Source organism: Chrysoperla carnea, chromosome 4 (assembly GCF_905475395.1).
Source record: "Chrysoperla carnea chromosome 4, inChrCarn1.1, whole genome shotgun sequence".
NCBI lineage: Eukaryota > Metazoa > Arthropoda > Insecta > Neuroptera > Chrysopidae > Chrysoperla > Chrysoperla carnea.
The window spans coordinates 62,892,786-62,911,035 of NC_058340.1; the positions used below are offsets into that span (position 1 = coordinate 62,892,786).

General features: G+C 29.3%; 2 protein-coding genes across 3 annotated transcripts in view; one reads left to right on the forward strand and one right to left on the reverse strand.

Annotated features, from left to right (window-relative positions):
• Positions 1-2,285: 2,285 nt before the first annotated feature.
• On the reverse strand, positions 2,286-4,770 carry LOC123298143. 2 transcript variants are annotated; one of them, XM_044880057.1, is made up of 3 exons: positions 4,592-4,770; positions 4,021-4,519; positions 2,286-2,456 (listed from the first exon to the last, which is right to left on the reverse strand). In XM_044880057.1, the coding sequence occupies exons 2-3, from the start codon at positions 4,481-4,483 to the stop codon at positions 2,323-2,325; spliced, it is 597 nt and encodes a 198-aa protein (XP_044735992.1). In that variant the 5' UTR covers positions 4,484-4,519; positions 4,592-4,770; the 3' UTR covers positions 2,286-2,322. The 2 variants fall into 2 exon arrangements, with proteins under 2 accessions (XP_044735992.1, XP_044735994.1); XM_044880059.1 differs by lacking the exon at positions 4,592-4,770 and adding an exon at positions 2,732-2,880 and having other exon boundaries at positions 2,337-2,456; positions 4,021-4,499.
• A 1,683-nt stretch (positions 4,771-6,453) lies between these two features.
• LOC123299164 (eukaryotic translation initiation factor 4 gamma 2) overlaps positions 6,454-18,250 on the forward strand; it is a 57,074-nt gene continuing 45,277 nt past the window's right edge. The window contains exon 1 of the mRNA XM_044881436.1: positions 6,454-6,595. The gene's annotated coding sequence lies outside the window, so the exon portion shown is untranslated. The remainder of the gene's footprint in view (positions 6,596-18,250) is intronic.

Genomic DNA, 18,250 nt, shown 5'->3' on the forward strand with positions numbered 1-18,250 from the left:
TTCAGTAATCATGGGTATAAAGTTCCTCATTAACTACAACAGTCATTTTTGAAGGAATGCAGATCAATAATTCTACCAGTCCTTAAAGTACACTAAATAACTACTTTTTTGGATTGTATGAAGCGTCAATAACTGCTTGAGTGATGGACAGAAAATTGCAATTCCAAATTGCGATTTTTTGAGCCAAACTCCTCCACCTTAGCTTATTCCATACCTGAAATATTATTTATACACTAAGTGTTATGTATTGAGGAAAAAATTGTTAAAAAAGCACCCATGACATAATCACCCTAAAAGATTTTCAGTATTTCAATGTATTAACTGCCATGTAAAATAATATTTTGTTCTTCCAAAATTAGCGTAGGTAGATTAGGAATAAATTTAAACAATTATTCTTTATATGTTACGTAAGCTTCAGTCGAGTATTTAGCAACATAAATGTCTTCAATTATAATTTGATTAAGGATGTTTAATTAGGAAAATCTTAGATAAACCAGAGAGTCAATATGCTTTATTTTGTGTGTAATTTTAGATATTATGTTTTATTCGATGTACTCTAATTACCAATTCTGAATTAGGAGTTTTATATTTTAGATCTAAACAAGTAATTTATTTGTTGCTGTCCATCAAATAAGTAACTAACTCGAAGCAGGTCATCGCTAATGTTGGGTTTCAGCTTATTATCATCTCGTAGATTATTTCAAAATATTAATTATTGACATTTATCCTATTTATTTTTATTGTATTTTCCAAATAATGTCAATAGTTTGTATCTCAATGGTAAAATTAATAATTGCGCTGATTTTTGTGAGAAATTTTTTCTTATTTCATCTAAGTTCAATATTATCTATTTTATTCTCATATTTTTCATAATTTATATATAGTGCTCATTAAAAAATATTGTCTATTAACTCTATATTTAAAAAAAAAAAGTGATTAATAAATTTAAATATATCACAAATTAATTACTGTGTGCTTTTATTACCCATGTGGGCGGGTTTAGTTTAAATCAGAATAGACCTTTTTCACATTTTTTTTTTCTTTTTTTTAAATGAAAGTAAATGTCTTGATAAATAGGCTAATTTTTTTCCCCGATTTTTTTGGAGCCATATGACCGAGAACAGACAATGAAAATCATTAAAATTCAAATTGGCGAAAACGATCCGGAAACACACGAAGTTACACGAAGGTTGGTTTGACGTCATTTAAAGTTGATAATAATGATATATTAATACGACTGTTGATTCTGTTTTATTGTCATTGCTTGTCGGATTGACATCGCAGATCACGTGTGCGGTGGAGCCAAAAAAATCGTTTTAAATTATTTCAAATATTGTGACTTTTTTACAATTTTTTTAATAGTGTTTTTATTGTTAAAAATGCGTAATTTCCGAGTTACAGGCTCTACTCGACCTATATTTTCAGAAAAAATTAACAAAAAGCATTTCTGTTTTTCATGAAAAAGTCTATTGCGATACATGAGTCATCATGTGACTTAAAATCTTAGATCATATATTTTAAATGGATGAGCCCAGTGTATACCAAGTATATGTATTTTGGCGTCACAGAGTAGATTAACAAAGATGAGAGTAGATTAACAAAGATGAGAGTAGATTAACAAAGATGAAAATAGTTGGAGGCCCGTTTAAAATATATGATCTAAGGAGGCATGATCGTATAACCGGAATCAGCTGTTTCAATGATGTGTTTATATTTCAAATTGACATTTCATATGATCATATGATCGTATGATCATATATTTTAAAATGTAGTGTATTTTCAAAGGGTATAATCTTATTTAAAATACGCGCCAGGATATTACGTTGTATATTAAAACATGCGTATTATGACCAGGCCCTGATATTTACTATCCTTGTCAATCTACTTGGAGAGGTGGTTCTCACTCTGTTGGCAATTCCAGTAGTGAATTTTCAAAGCTTAAAATCATAGGTATGAGTTAACATCGCTGTTGTTAATGTTAATTGTAAGATGAATAATTCATTATAAAATCACAATAGGGGATCGGACTAAATTTTTTTTATCACTTCAGATGAAGAATTCTCACAAAATTTAATCGGAGAGACCCACAACAGATGTTCCATTCACATAAATCTTTCATGGAGAAAATTTCAATATTGTAAGCACATCGCCAACGTAGTTAGTTTATTCGACCTAATTTATATAACTTTTAATAGACTAAATTAGTTAGGTGCCTTAATTAATTAATAGAATAACAGGAATGCATAGAATTTAATTTTTTTATTAAAAATAATTCGATTACATACTATAAGATATGTATTATTAATTAGTAAAGTAATAAAACTAAGTATTAATTATGTCCACCGAAGTTGCTCTTATCCAATGATAAGAACTTGTTCCATGTATATTATATAATAATTCATCCTCCACAAATGTATCATGTTCCGTAAGTACATTTTTTTTCTGAATATTACATCCTGTAAAAAAATTGAACGATTTTTATTACTTTGAAACTATAAATTTGAATAAAAAAAAAATGAAGCAATAATCAAATTTTTCACAACAATTAAAACTCACAACACAACAATTTCAAAAAATTCCAAGATACACTGTAAGAACTGAAATTAAAAATATGTTAGTTAAACATTATGTACTACATACGCTAATGTAGAGAGCTTTTAAAAGTCAGCGAAAAAGCATATCAACTCTTTGATTATTGCAACAACTGAGAATTTAAAAAAATAAATCTTACATTAATAAATTTTCGCTGACTGAAGTAAAGCCCGCTACTTTATATGTAATGGCCCATTAAACAACGAGATCCATCTCGCTGATCAGGGATAACAATTGGGCAATGAATTTGTGTTGAGCCATAAGAATATTGAGATCCACGCATTGATTCTGTAATATGTGTTATACCAAATTTTTAAACAATTTTATTTTAATTAATAATGTTGCAGGGGAGGAAACTATCGTTATTGTATTAAAAAAAAGTTAGAAAATAAAATATTTAAAATTAAACATAATTGAGTTACCTCGGGGACTTTCCCGATTTAATAATACAGAAAACTCTTTGAATTCTCAATATACTGTGTTCACTAAACATTTGTAAAGTCTGCCTATCTTTAGTCACGAAATAGATATGATCGTTAATACCAAGCTTAGGTCGAAAAATTCCGTTAAAACAGCGTTCGATCAAAGTTTTCAAATCATCAAAATCTTATGGAAGCAGCAAAGGTTGTTTTAAAAACTTTTAAATATTTAAATGATTTCTTTTCCTGACGAAGAAAATTTCTAAAAACCCATGTACAAGATGAAAAAAATGAACATTTTATTCGTTTGGCTTAAATAAGTCGTAAAGAAGCCTCCTGGAGCTAGAGCGCATACTAAAACGATCCATTAAGGGAAAATCTTTGAAAGTATGTTATATATAATAAACCAAGTACCTCTCTCCTCAAAATTTGCAACAATTTCGAGTCGGTAAAATATGAATTTATGCCGAATGTTATAGAAATGGTTTGAAAAGTGTATAAATGTGTTAAGCAGAAATAATCGCCTACTTGTGGCGTTATAATTAATTAAAAAAACTTCCAATCAAAATTACTAGACCGATAACGTGAATTTTGAGCTACTCTGTACAGAAAACAAGTTTTTAAACGCAACCAACGCAAAGAAAATTTTATAATAATAAGTAGGTCAATTTTTATTTCAGTAGGCAAGTTTTAATAATAGATGCTCATTATCTTGAACGAAAGCATACATGACAATTTTTATCATGCGAGATAAGCTCCCGAATGTAAATTTTTAATTAAAAGGTGATAAATTTAAAATTCGTTACAAAAAAAAAAATAAATAAATAAAAATAACTATAAAAAATTGGCATCCAAAAAAAAAATCCCTAAATTTAAAAAAAAAACGTGGGATATTTAAAATAATAAACAAAATAAATAAATTAAAATTCTGGAAAATTTATATTACAACATTTTAAAAAAATATAGAGGTCATATCTTAAAATAGACGCTAGATATAAACTAAATATACCTTCTTGGCGCAATTTCTTAGAGCATTGCTTCAATTCGTAATTAGTATCATATCTTCGTTTTCTTTGTGACGAATTCAATACAGCACACCGTTGTTGTAACTCTGGTTTCGTCTCATGTCCCAAATACGTTAAAATTTGTTGATTATTAAATTTTCCATCACATTTTGACCGCATATCACTGTCACCACCAATCATGTTGTTTTCCTGCACAATGTTATCACAATGCATACTAGACATATCACAATCATTAATAATTAAATTTTCCTGTTTCATACTCGTTGTAACGGGTTGATACCCGTAATATCCGTTGGATGAACTAATGCTAAATAAATGTGGATTTGTATCTGGTTGTTGTTCCAAACATTCTGTTGTCGAATTATATAAAAAGTTTGTATCCATCATACTCGTGGTATCATCATTATTATTTGACCATGATTTTAATTCAAATTGTGTCAAAACCATTTTTGTTTTTTATTTTAAAAATCAGTCCTTTTTTCGCTACAACAATTTTTATAAACAATTAATTATTATAAAAATTATATAATATTTATAAGAAACAATAAGCTTCACTTTTTATAATTTTATAATATACTTTCACTTAATTAATAACAGTATATAACATTGAAGTGAACAAATAGTTATGAGAAGTCAACGATTGTGTACATTCAAGAAAGCTATGCCTATGCCGCTATTCAAACACCGCCAAGCGACCGGCTTGTTTCAACATATAATCATAATAATAACATCGTGAATTCGTGACACGAGTATGGCATATTTACAAATAATATATCCCCCCACTGTTCTTGTGGAATTATTTTATTTCAATAATGGTAGATTGTTCCAATTTTTTCTTGGTAATTTTTTAATACACAATATTATAATATTTTACTTCATAGAAATTTTTTTTACTTTAACTTATATTTTGTTCTAATTAATAAATGAAAGGTAAATAGATGGATTACATTAATTTATATTTGCTGCATATGTTTTAAATTAAGTTAAATTTAAAAAAAAGGCGCGTTTAATTTTATTCATAATAGGTATGTTCGAGCAGTATGGTATATTATATTTATTTTCAGGTTTGGTTGGCAAAACGAATTATAAATGGATCTCACTTTAAAGTGTTCTAAAAAATCAAGACATTTTTTAATTTTATCTGCCTGTTTACTTTTTTTTGTAGGCCCTTCGCTCAAATACGTCAAATTATTGCAAAAATGCAAAGTAATACCAAAATCACAAAAAATGGAAGTGCAAATTTATTATTTGTTATCACCTCCACTCACAATAAACATTTGTCGAACTATGACAATTATTTTTTTTAAGGAGGATCCCTCACCAGTAATAGAAAAAAATAAATTAGTAGAAAATGATCCAAATTTTTAGTATGTTGTAGTTAACGATACATATTATTAAATTTAAAAAAAATTTATTTTTTTCTATTACTGGTGAGGGATCCTCCTTAAGTGTTGCAATTGGAATCTTAATTTTAAAAATATTGCACATTGTATTTTAGTTATTTTAATGATCGTGTAGAAAAGACAAATTGTACTCCTAAGAAAAGAAAGACAAATTGTACTCTATAAACGAATTTAAGTTAGTACGAACGCTCAATTAAAACAGGCCACGTTAGCTATATTTGTATTGTGAGTCAAAAAGAGCGTTACATATATGATAATAAATATTGGAGCTGATATAAAATCTCCATTTCATTCGAGACAAACAAACACATCGAAGGTAGGATGACGTAATCACAAGTAAATGCTGGCTTCTGAAAGGTGATCGCGAACTATGTAATATTTGAACTTAAGAATATTTGAATTAATAATTTTATGCCTTTTTTATTAGGCCGCCTTAATTAATTTATGAATACTGAGACTACATTAAATAAAAGTAAGTTATGGACATTTAATTAGCATAAGGTTGAGACTTGGTGATATACCTACAAAAATTGAAATATTTTCGAAGAAGATTGTTCCAATATTTTACTCTATCAATATAAAACATTGGTTTTCATGGTAACACTTCGACAAATGTCGAATATTTTTAAGTTTATTTTAGAAAGCAATATATACAGACTTTTAACCGGTTTAGGGTAAAAATTTATCGATTTACTGCAAAGCATAAATATCAATGTAATTTTTAACTTATTTGTGAAATATACTGTGTAGTAATTGAAATGTTTTGAATTGAAAATAATAGATACATCGATAATTGTGGTTATTGTTTGCTTGAATAAATTTGTGTTAAGTAAATTTAGTTGTGTATTTGAACAGTTGGTACTCTAAATCTATGACATATATAAAAATGGCGGGCGGATATCCTGAATAATTTTCTAAAGTATCCAAATCGGCAACATTACAATTGTACAGTGTATTTTTATTGCGAATATATATAAATAAAAAATTCTATAATATAATAAGAAAATTTTTTATGATTAAATATTATTGAAAAAATTTATATATTTTAAAAATTGAACTATTTCGAGTAGTAGATTTCTTAATGTTTTATACGGCGTAAATTGCCGAACGTAGACGAGAGTTTGCGAGAGCCTTCTCAAACAACAAGCAGCGGCCCGTAAGTGACTTTCCTAATAAATATATTTAAAATTATTCTAGTTATATATATTATTAAATTATTTGTGTATTTATTTTGTGTTTTGTGATTAAATCTGGTAAGTGACTTATTAATTGCGAAGTCTCTTGTGTTAGTATTTACATAGAAATCATCAAATTTTTAAACACACTATTCTGTTTCTAGTGTCTTATTTTTTCATGTTACAAAAAAGAAACGTTCCACTTGTAATTTTTTTATTATAGAAATATAACTTAACTTTGCGTCATGCAAATATTTAAAGTGATTTAAGTGGCCTATTCCGTTATGTAGTTAATTATGGTGAAAATTTTTCTATGTTGTAAATTTTTAAGTTGACGCCCATGACGCAGTATGGCGCATCATTATTTTCAATGTTCTTCATATTCATTTTTGAAGACAACCCTGTTTATGTATGCACTTTAATTAAAATTTATTATAACCTTACAACGAGCCTTGAGCTGCTTTAGTCATAAAAGATATCGACCTTAATTTATTCAAACATGTTGCTAATATAACTAATATTTCCGGCATTTTGTATTCAATTTTTCAAAATTTTGTATCATTTCTTATTTTATCTTTTCATACTAAAATTATGAGTGGAAATCGTTTCTCTAAAATCTCTATGATTAACACATGCTTTTAGAAAATTTGCTTACTTATTCTAATTTGTTTAAAATTTAAAAAAGTTTTTGGAACGTGGCTACCAAATTTTGAATTTGATTATTGGTAGTTTTATTAGGAAGTTGCTTCTTTATATAAAAGTTATCGAATGTAAATGGTGTGACAGAAAAGTTTACGATAAAAACACCTGTAACTATTTTTGCTGTAAATCTTGGTGTCTATTTAATAATGTTTTTTGTCGATATATTAATTGAATACCTGTATACGGTATAGAATAATGACCCCAATTTATAATCAATATTGTTTAGTAGTATAGTAAATGAGCAGTTGATTGATGCATTTGGCGCCTGAGTGCCTGAATTCAATTTGTGTATGTTCTACTTTTTGCACGAATTCTCACCGTATAATTATTTCCATATCATTGAATATTTTTACCTGTTTTTCAATATAAACGTACTAGATTTTCCAACTTATTTCAATTTACATTATGCCTTTAAATTTTATTCTACATTTAATGCAAAATATTTTATTCATTCCGTTTTTGTACGACTGTGTGTTAGTATGAAATTTATCGATTTCATTTTTTAGTTTTCTGGGTGATATTTTTTGATTGAATTGATACTTTTAAGAAAATTTTTTTAAGGTCTAGTTTAGTTTTCGAGCTATTGAACCTAAAAATGAAAATCTTACACATGTAAGTAAATTTTGGTGAAATTGATTTGAGTTTTATTAGAGGTTATGGTTGCAAATTTTGCACCAGTAGATGGAGCCAGGTATGAAATGTTTAAGCCCAGAACTTTGAACCCACCGACTCTACGGAGCAATTCAAGCAGTCATTAAATTTCTATGTTGCTTCTGGCCTTAACAGAATGTTATTTGCTTATAATAGCACTTTTCACTAAGAGATAGTGTCCGACCGAAGCTTCAGCTTCGGATTCGGCGAAAAAAGCCACCTTCGATCAAACATTCGGCTTCGGTCGAATTCAGGCCGAATCCGGAAGTTTGGCCGAAGGTTCCTAGTAAACGTCGGAATTGAACGAACTGTTCTAAATGTTATTATTTTGAAATAAATTTCAAGGTAATTTTTTAATCATCTTTAGATTGACTTCTAGATCATCTTCTAGAGATCATAATCTCTAGATCAACTTCTAGAGATCAACTTTAATATTTAAGTTTTTAAATCATGTTTTTAAACCTTCGGCTTCGGCCGAAGGTTGTCGGTCGGACTCTACTAAGAGATTAACATAGATTACAGTTGCTAAATCGTGGTCGTTTCGCTGTGAAATGCAAAAACTGGAAAAATGCACTTTGCGAAGGGATTAATATTAGGGAAATTATTTTGCAAGCAGATCTAAAGATCTAAACTTGTTGTTAGAGAAGGATGGCATATTTTTAAGCCTCATTTCCTCCGAAAGCTAACTTTTTTCGAAAAAATTAAAATGTTTTAGTTTTTTATGAGGGTAAACTTTCTAATTTAAAGTGTTATTCTATCTCTTACCGTTTATAATCGAAATTGACTATTAAAGAAACCCAAAGGACTTAGTCTAATCTGATGTAAGAACATGATGTCCCCCAACAAACTCTGCAAGTTTTATTTAAATTATTTTTTAATTGGTTAACTATAAAATGAGCTATTAACCATTATAAATTAAAATGTGCCAGCCTGTATATTGATTTCTGTAACAGCCTAAAGACGTGAAGAAGAGAACGATATTAAATCTTACAATTGACAACAAAAGCGATTATTTTTAATTCAATCAAAAATTATAATAAATTGTTTATTAGGACTTGAGCATAACATAATTGTAGCTACACCACAGAGAATACTTTTGTAACTAGTTAAATATTATTTTTGACACTGACCCACTTTTATTGATATATTGCGCGACAATACCTTACAAAACAATTGCATGTACTGAGGGGATTATTTTTTCTCCATGAAGTACAAACAATCTTGGTACAATAATTCATGTATTTCAAAATGAAACACACCTGTGTACATCTTACATTGTAATTCCTATTTAATGTTTTCCAACTCGAATTATTTTTGTTTTTGACAAATTTTCCATAATCTAAAATAGACGTGGTTACCAAGAAAGGAGTGTGAAGAAGCACATACTCTCTCATCCCTATATCCTCAAAGAAATAATCAAAAAGTGGAAAAACAAGTATAATTTAGCTTGCACTTGAAGCGTATCTAAGAAAACTCCATTAAATTACCTTTTTCCTTGGAGCCTTCACCAAATTGAACGGAATTTGAGGGTTATCGCCATTTTTTTAGTTGTTTCGAGAAAGGAAGCCAAAACTCGCACCTGAAACGTAGCTAAGAACTATCCCCATTAAATTACCTTTCAAACAAAACAAAAAAATTCAAATCGATATATCCGTTTGGAAGCAACGATGCCACAGACAGACAGGCACACATAGCGATCAAACTTACAACACTTTTTCTTGGTTCGGGGGTTAAAAACATAATAATTGATTCCGATGTCTCGAAGTTCATCAATAATTTCATTTTAGCTACGCGTAAGTAAATAATAGAAAAAATTATTTTATGTCGGTGAAACCTTAAAAATGTTGGCTTTTGTAATCATTCAGCTCTTAAAATTCATTTTACGTATGTAATGGTGAAACTTAAAAGTACAATATTTTACCGTTTTGGCGCTAGCTGTTACTACAATTGTATACAATTGGTACATATACGATGTCAGTTATCATTTTTAACCGACTTCAAACAAAGAAGGGGAGGAGGTTGTCAATTCGACTTTTTTATTTTTTTTTATGTGTGTTACCTCAGAACTTTCGACTGGGTGAACCGATTTTGATAATTCTTTATCTATTTGAAAGCTAGTGCTTCCCGTGTGGTCCCATTTTGGTCGAGTTCTGATAACGGTATCCATGTGAAAATCATAAAAGTCTTAAATTTGCATTCAGTATGCACGACAAGAGGCCGAATAACTCAATATCACGCCAACAGATTTCGATGATTCTTTTTTTAGTGACAAATTAGTTAGTGTACCTTAAATTTACTAAAACAAAATAAAAAAAACTTTTAACAAAAAGAAAACCGACTTCAAATTAAAATGCACTAAAAAAATAAAAAAATAACGATAATATAATGTAGTTAAAATTATTGTTATTTTTGGAGTCGGTGTCAGCCAAGCTAATGTAGCAAACTGTTTTGCCAGAGTTGTTTCCTTGGCTGACACCGACTCCAAAAATAACAATTTTAACTACATTATATTATCGTTATTTTTTTACTTTTTGGTGCATTTTAATTTGTTTTGGAAAAGTTTTTCTTTTGAAGTTGGTTTTATTTTTGTTAAAAGTTTTTTTTATACATAATTTGTTTTGTTTTAGAATCACTGTTGTAATGTAACGACTTAAAACAATTTAATTAGGTCAAAAGGCACATATATACAATTATTATGTATACCGAGAAAAATAATAATTTTTATTTTTTATTATTTAAACAACTTCACTTTAACAAATATTTACTATACTGTTGTTTTTTAATGAATGTTTTTTTTCTACTAAATTTAGAAGTTTTCATAGTTTTGTAGAATTTTTTTTGTATATTTTTATTTTCATATCAAGTTCGTTATATTTTTTAAACAATTTTCTCTTTGTTTCAACACAATTTATTTTCCAAGAAAAAATTATTTTTTCTTGCTGTGATCTAATTTTTTGTTCTTTTTGGTAATATGTTATTTTGTAAACCTGAAAATGATCAGCCGGTGTTAAGGAACGTAAACAAAAGGGTTTGATTAAGGATGCACGAGTGCCAGCCAGGGTAATTTTGGATAAAAGGCTTGATTTTTATACCATGTATATATGATATATATCAAGGTATACTAAGATTAGTCCCAAGTGTAACGCTTTAAAATATTGATGCTACAAACAAAATATTGGTATAAGTGTTCATAAAATCACCTAATTAGCCCATTTCCGTCTGTCTGCCTATCTGTCGTCTGCCCGTCTGTCTTCACGATAACTCAAAAACGAAAAGAGATATCAAGCTGAAATTTTTATAGCGTGCATAGGAAATAAAAAGTGAGGTCGAGTTCGTGAATGAACAACATCGGTCAATTCACGGCCATTGAAATTTTGACGGCCATTAAGTATTGCCGAACGAGGCCTTAGTCTCGCAGACGTAGGCGTAAGTTTCTAAATAATTTTTAAACTATTTAACCTTTAAAATAAGAGAAATCTAATTTTAAAATATTCCTTGTTTTTATGTTGAAAGAAGAAATATTTTAAAAAAAAGTCAAGGTAATTAGCACACTCGATGATGATGATAAAATTCTCTCTATTACGACTTCCTAGCACTGAACTAAAAACTAATATACTTTTAACATCATCGGACAATGACATAGTTTTACTACCATAATATACCATTATAAATTATATATTACATACTCTTAATGGTGTCTCTCAAGTTAGCAAAGACGTTACGATGAATATAAAAGAATTCTTATTTATTTTCAGGGAAAGAATTTAACTTCCCTTCAAATTCTTCGATTTTACGTTTCAGAGTACAGAGTATATCCATTTCCATTAGTACAATAAATAAGCCGGAAAATGTTGAACAACTCCGATTTCAAAAATTTTTTTGTGTACGTGTTCCTTAGACCTCTAGGAACATTCAGCCGCACTAACCTTGGCATTACAAAAAAACCTGAGAAAATAGGGTAGTTTTCCCATCCACAAAACTTTATAGTAACAATTCAAACAAATCAATATTTCACCTCAAAAATCGTCTCCCGAAGGTTTTTGAGGTCGTTGATCATGAATTCAAGGTTAAAAATCAACTGAATACGGTTGCACGGTTTGTAGCACTGAGTTGTTGGTCTAGTGTCTAATTTCGATCTCTGATATACCAACCCCATAAAAATATGCTATATTTTTAACCATAGGAAATAAAAGATTCTTTACGCAACTTCTTATTTCTTTTACGAAAAATTATTATTTTTTCTCTGTTAGCTTTACGGACGTTTGTAATGAATGGTTATGATATTCTCATTATCAAATTCTTATTTAAATTGTTGTAATTGAACTTAAGTTTAAAAGAAGGGGGAATTAATTCAAAGGTGTGTGTATGATTACACGCTACAGGTCACATTTCTTGAACGGGATTGTGATGGAAATTCAAACTCTTTGATTGGGAAACACTCTAATTTACCTCATGATTGAAATACGTTTCAAAGGAGCCATCAGCCTACTGTAGTGAGCCTATTCTATCAATTCTGTGAGAGCTTAATCGTTGAAGAAAGTTCCGATTTAACCATTTTTATCTGTAAAACAGCTTTTCTTTATAAATTTTTTTCCCACCAAAGAATATTTAAGAGAATTCTTAAAAATATTTCATTGAGTAGTGTATATTTATATTTTTAAGTTTCACGCCAATCCAAAATTTGTACATAACAGCCTTAACTATATTTTGGACCTTATTAACTCATCAATGCTGCCAGATACAAGCATCAATAGGCATCCGGGAGTTCCGTTTGTCAGCTTTTCTAAGACGACCGCCCCGAACTTAAGTCCGTTGACGTCAAAGCACTGCTTCAAAGTACTGCAGTTCATTGAGTAGTGGAGATGGGCCAATCCTTTTTCGGTACCACAACGGACTCTTTGGTCTAAGTGTGTCCCATCCCAGGACAGCCATTCTAACCTAACCTTATTAACTCACATATCGGTTATAGCGACCAATTACCGTTGGAATTAATATGCAATAACGACCGACATGTGTACAATATACACATACTTTCACTTTAATATAAAAGTGTACATATCGCTTAAAACGATTATTGGCTATAATGATGAAATTTGTTCGTCCCTGCAAAGTCGTTATAATCGATTTTAACTGTAATTCCATTCGAGGTGTCCTATTTTGGTTTTACCAACAATGTTTACTTTCATAAAGTTCTTGAATTTATTCTGAACTTTGTCATCTAAATTACGCGCACCTTATTAAATATTGTTCAATGTTGAGAACACACAAGTGTGTCCATTGTTCTTCACGTTTTGCGTGGTATAATTACCAATAAAAAATTAATTAAAATAATGTTGATGAATTACTACAGAGTTAAATAAACTTGAAATAATAAACGTTATATTATTATTTCAATCTATCTATGATTATTGTTATTTAGTTTTTTGTTGTTGTTTCATAAATTACTGTATAGTTCATTGAGCTGAGCTGAGCTGAGCATGAGACTTGTAGTTGGTCTTTCCAACATCATGATCATCCTCTTGTGAATTCAACAGCATAGTTGCGCATTTCTCTAAATTATTGTGTGTGAGTGTCCTTTGTTTACCGTCATTTATTATAGAAATAGTATTTATCAAATAAAATGAATATTTTGGAATTCTCGAATTAAATTGTTCAATTTGATTTTTTATCGAATAACTTCAGATATAAGATTTAAGAAGATTAAACGTAAATAACTCCGTAAATATGAAACTTAGAGATAAAAATATATTATTTTTGTTTGTGTACTATATTTTTTTATACAAATTTAAACCAAAGAGCATAGGATAGAGGAGAAGCAGCCCATATGAGCTAATGTAAAATCGTAGTATACGAGTTTCAGCGCCTCTACCGGGTCAGGCTTTCAAACTTAATAGTTAATAGTCACCCCCGCAAAGTAGTTAAACTTAATAGCCATACCCGCAAAGGCCTACAAACTTAATAGTTGATCGCCTCAGACTCCAGATGTCACTTATAATTATACTTCTGCTTCTTGTCTATCCTATAGTCTTTGATTTAAACATCAAAGTCTTTCGATTATTATTAATGTTTATAATACACAATAAAGATAAATAACTTAGTTACAGATAATTAATAAAATAAATACACATATTGCAAGAATCGAACCCGGGTCTCTTCTTAACCAATGAATGGTCTAACATTGCTTAAGACTGTTCTATACACATTTTTGTTTGGGATGAATCTTTATAATTTTTTTAAGAATTGCGATTATACTCTTTACTCTATCGAAGTGAAATTTAGATATGTTATTATAGGTAGTATTCATAATCGATCTGCCCTGGTTTATAATATTTTTCTAAAATTCTGATAATTTTTCCAATTTTCATTGTTTACACTCAGGTACTTTTTCTTATTCCACTGTACCTGAATGTGAACAATGAAAATTGAGAAAATTAACAGGATTTTCGAAAAATAAAAGTACAGTAAGAATATGAATACCTATAACATATCCAAATTTCAAATCGATAGAGTACAAGGGTACAGCGCAGTGCTTGAAATTCGTTTTTAATTTTGATCATTCTTATTTGGAAAATCGATTTTCTTTATAATTTTTTTTTAGTTTCACGCCAATCAAAAATGTGTATAGAACAGTCTTAACATTGATCGATGGAGAATTAGTCCATATTTACCTCTTTCTGGCCTACTTGCCCTGAAATTCATGCCTAAGGAAATTTTTGATCTACTCATTAAAGACAGTTAAAATTCATAGTTTAAATAATTTAAACAGAAGTCATTTTCCTGGATTCTGCGGAATAATTTGACTAATTATTGAGTAATCACCATGTCCTATTATCCTTTAAAAAATTGGTTAAAATTATATATATGTATTTGTGAAATTTATATTTCTGCAAAAGAATAGAAAATGCAAATTATTAGGGCAAAATATATATTAGCTGAAGAGAGTGAAAATAGAGAAAATTAATTTTTTAAATCTTCCCAGTCGGGTTAATCATTCGAATGTAGCGTAAAAAATTGAACTTTCATTATGTTCATAATAAATTTTATGTTAAAAAATTTATTTTATTCAGAAAACAAAATAATGAAAATTTCGGTTACAGTAGTAGTAGAGGGAAAATTTATTACACCAACAAAAAAAACTTTACTATTTTATAAATAAAGATAAAGTTATAACAGTGTTCTAGAAATACCAATTCACTATTCTTGTCTTTTCATGTGATATGAGCTCAATCGTGTGTGTATATTATATTCTTGTGTCTTGAAGTAGTTTTTTTTGGGGGCCAAGTTCATTGGCCATACTATAGTGTGTTGTGTTATGTTATATATATATGTTTCACATGGTGGGCTAATGACTTTGCAAATTGACGTAAATAGGTTTATAAATTCATGTATGTGTATAATTATTTTTTTTCAAAATTTTAATTAATTTCTTTTGAATTGCAAATTTATTTATTTTTAATATTTACGAAAAAAATTAATCCACATAATAGTAGTTACAACAACTAACAACCCGTATTTTTTCAATACCCTGTGTATATCGAAATCTGTTGAACCTATGAAAAGATTTTCAGACACCAGTTTTTAAAACGATCATTTTTTGTCATAAAACCTGTCTCTTTAATGTTTTAAAATAAATTTTTATGTGTCTATTTTTGTGGTTCGTGATGTGTGTTTCAATAGCGCATGCTCAAATCATCGAAACCATAAAATAATGAAATATAACAATTACTAAATTGTGGTTTTTAGCAAAACTAAATGAACCATTTGACATCAAAAGGAAAAAAAATAACAGTGAAAAAGCGTTTGAGAGGTAAATGAGCTCAAAATAGAATGTCTCAAATGGAAATTCTATTTGAAACCATTTGCATGGGACTTGGGAAGATTCTTCACAGAAAAGAATTTAGAAAGCGAAGAGACGGGCAGCCGAAGTTTGACGTTTAAGCCTTTCTTTCTACTCTTTAAGATACTTGGTTCGTATCCTTAGGTTCCATGTTAATTATCGAATCTACACATTTTTTTACGAGTGTCTCAACTTTGCTTGTTTTACTTCGAATTTTTTCCCATTCCGGTTGAACCAAGCACTTGATATCTCATGTTATGTTCAAAGTTCAGGAAACAGGATCATAATCGGAGTTGGTTTCATGGTGTGTCAACTCCATCAAGTATGATGGAGTATTTTTGAGCCTGCAGTAAGTCTCAAAGCACTTTAGCAAAAGATTGATGCCTACCTGGCTCTTGTCAATACGCCAAATTAATCTCGCGAAATTGTATGCTGTATCTTTTCAGTTTCTGTAGACTTATAGACTTAATTATTCAATCGTGAGGAACGGAGGTACCAATCCCATTCCAGTTTAGAGAAATAAGTCTGAGTCAAAAATTATTGTCTCTGAAATCTTAACAATAATGACCTTAAATTTAAACGAACGGATATTAATTAGTCAAAAATAAAACGTTTAACAAAAATAAAATTAAGAAATGTTATTTCCTGTAGGAACTAATAAATTATAACTGTAACTGAACAAAAATAAATTGAATTTTGCGTTAGACAAATAAAGAACACCAAAAACACAATAATAAATGTTAATTTTAAAATGAAAATAAATGAATATGTATTTTTAAAAAGAAACAATAAACAATCTTCAATTAATTTATTTAAAAAGTTGTACATAACACGTGAATTTTAAGCAGCATTAAGCATTTATATACTACCAGATATCTGTATCTGTCGAGTCACGGCGGGGATGTGTGATGGCTAAAATTATTCTAAATTTAAAACAATTTTTTAATTGATTATTTCTGTTAAAATTGTATAATACAAGTTTTTAATCTTCTAACCAGCTATTTTATATTATATACTCAACCAAAGTATTAAAGGAATTCTTTTTTTAATACAAAATTTTACTTGCGGAAAATCATGGAATTAGGAACCACAACCGCTCATTTGAAAACTTTTCCTTTTTAGACTTGCTAAAAAGTATATATCACTCCTTCGTTTTTACGTAGGGTAGAAATGGCGAGAAATGTTATCCCTAAATCTGAACATATAAAATGCTTTTTCCTGAATGACTGACGGATCTACGCACAGCCTAAACCGCTGATCGTAGAGACCTGACACTTGGAGGGTGTGTTCTTTGTATGACGAAGGCATCCGAAAAGAAAAAAAGTTTCCGAAATTCTACCCATAAAGGGATGACAAACGGGGACAAATTTTTTATGGGACAACGTGATTCCTTCTCCTTACAACGTAACATTTTTCCTCAAATCTAAAGATTTGGTAAAAATTGACCATATATGAAGCCCTTCTATTTTTGAAAATGTTGAACACTGAACTCCAGTATAAAAAGAGTATTTAAACAATTAACTAACTATCCATTACATTTACAGGTGTTAATACAACTATTTTGGGTCGATTTAATTTTTTGTGAACCAATATTATTTCTAAATCAATTTTTCATGCATCTTTTGATTTCAGTACCACTACCGCCTTATGCATTATAATATGCTTTTACTAAGATGACTTAACATAAAAAACGATTAAACACGAATCAGATCGTTTAAATTCGTTTAAACACATATTATGGGGTCGGTATTCTGCCGAGTCAATCTCCCAAGGTAATACATACATGAATCTCAAGGTCTATCACGTATAAAATAATTGTCTTTCTTTACATCTTTGGTTAAACAAGAAGTTCAAAATCAACATCTTTGTTAGGGCTTTGAAACACAATCGTATTGGGGGAGAGATATATTATGGTGTACTATTGTGTTTGTGTGTGTATATTACAGGTTACCATATAAAGTCGTGATTGTGAATTATATCGAATATGTTAGTAATTGAACTGCACAAATGAATAAATCACTTTTCATGCGAATATTCTAAAGGTTCGAATACACATTCTTCCAAAATCAAATAAAAACCTATCGATATTATAAATTTCTATTTTTGTCCCATTCCCTAGATCAATATTTTTGAATTCTATAAATGCATATTTCGACCACCGAGTAGTCATCATCGGTATGAATTCACTAATCGTAATTACTCTTATTGTGTATGTTATTCGTTGCTGATTTGGTGGCGTACTGCACATTGATATTTTCGTGTACCTTCAATTTATACTGGTCTAAGTATCTGCCAAATTGTATTGTCAGTGACTTCAGCCAATTAGCTTCATTTAGTTAGCTAGTGCTTTGACAGATACTTAGAGCAGTATAAATTGTAGGTACACGAAAATATCAATGTGCAGTCCGCCACCAAATTAGCAACAAGTAACATACACAATAAGAGT

Bases quoted from the DNA above. Each gene is read 5' to 3' on its own strand.
- LOC123298143 (XM_044880057.1), bottom strand. From the start codon at position 4,483: ATGGTTTTGACACAATTTGAATTAAAATCATGGTCAAATAATAATGAT. The intron at 2,457-4,020 runs GTATATTTAGTT...ATTTTTTTACAG, and splicing joins TAAGAAATTGCGCCAAGAAG to GATGTAATATTCAGAAAAAA.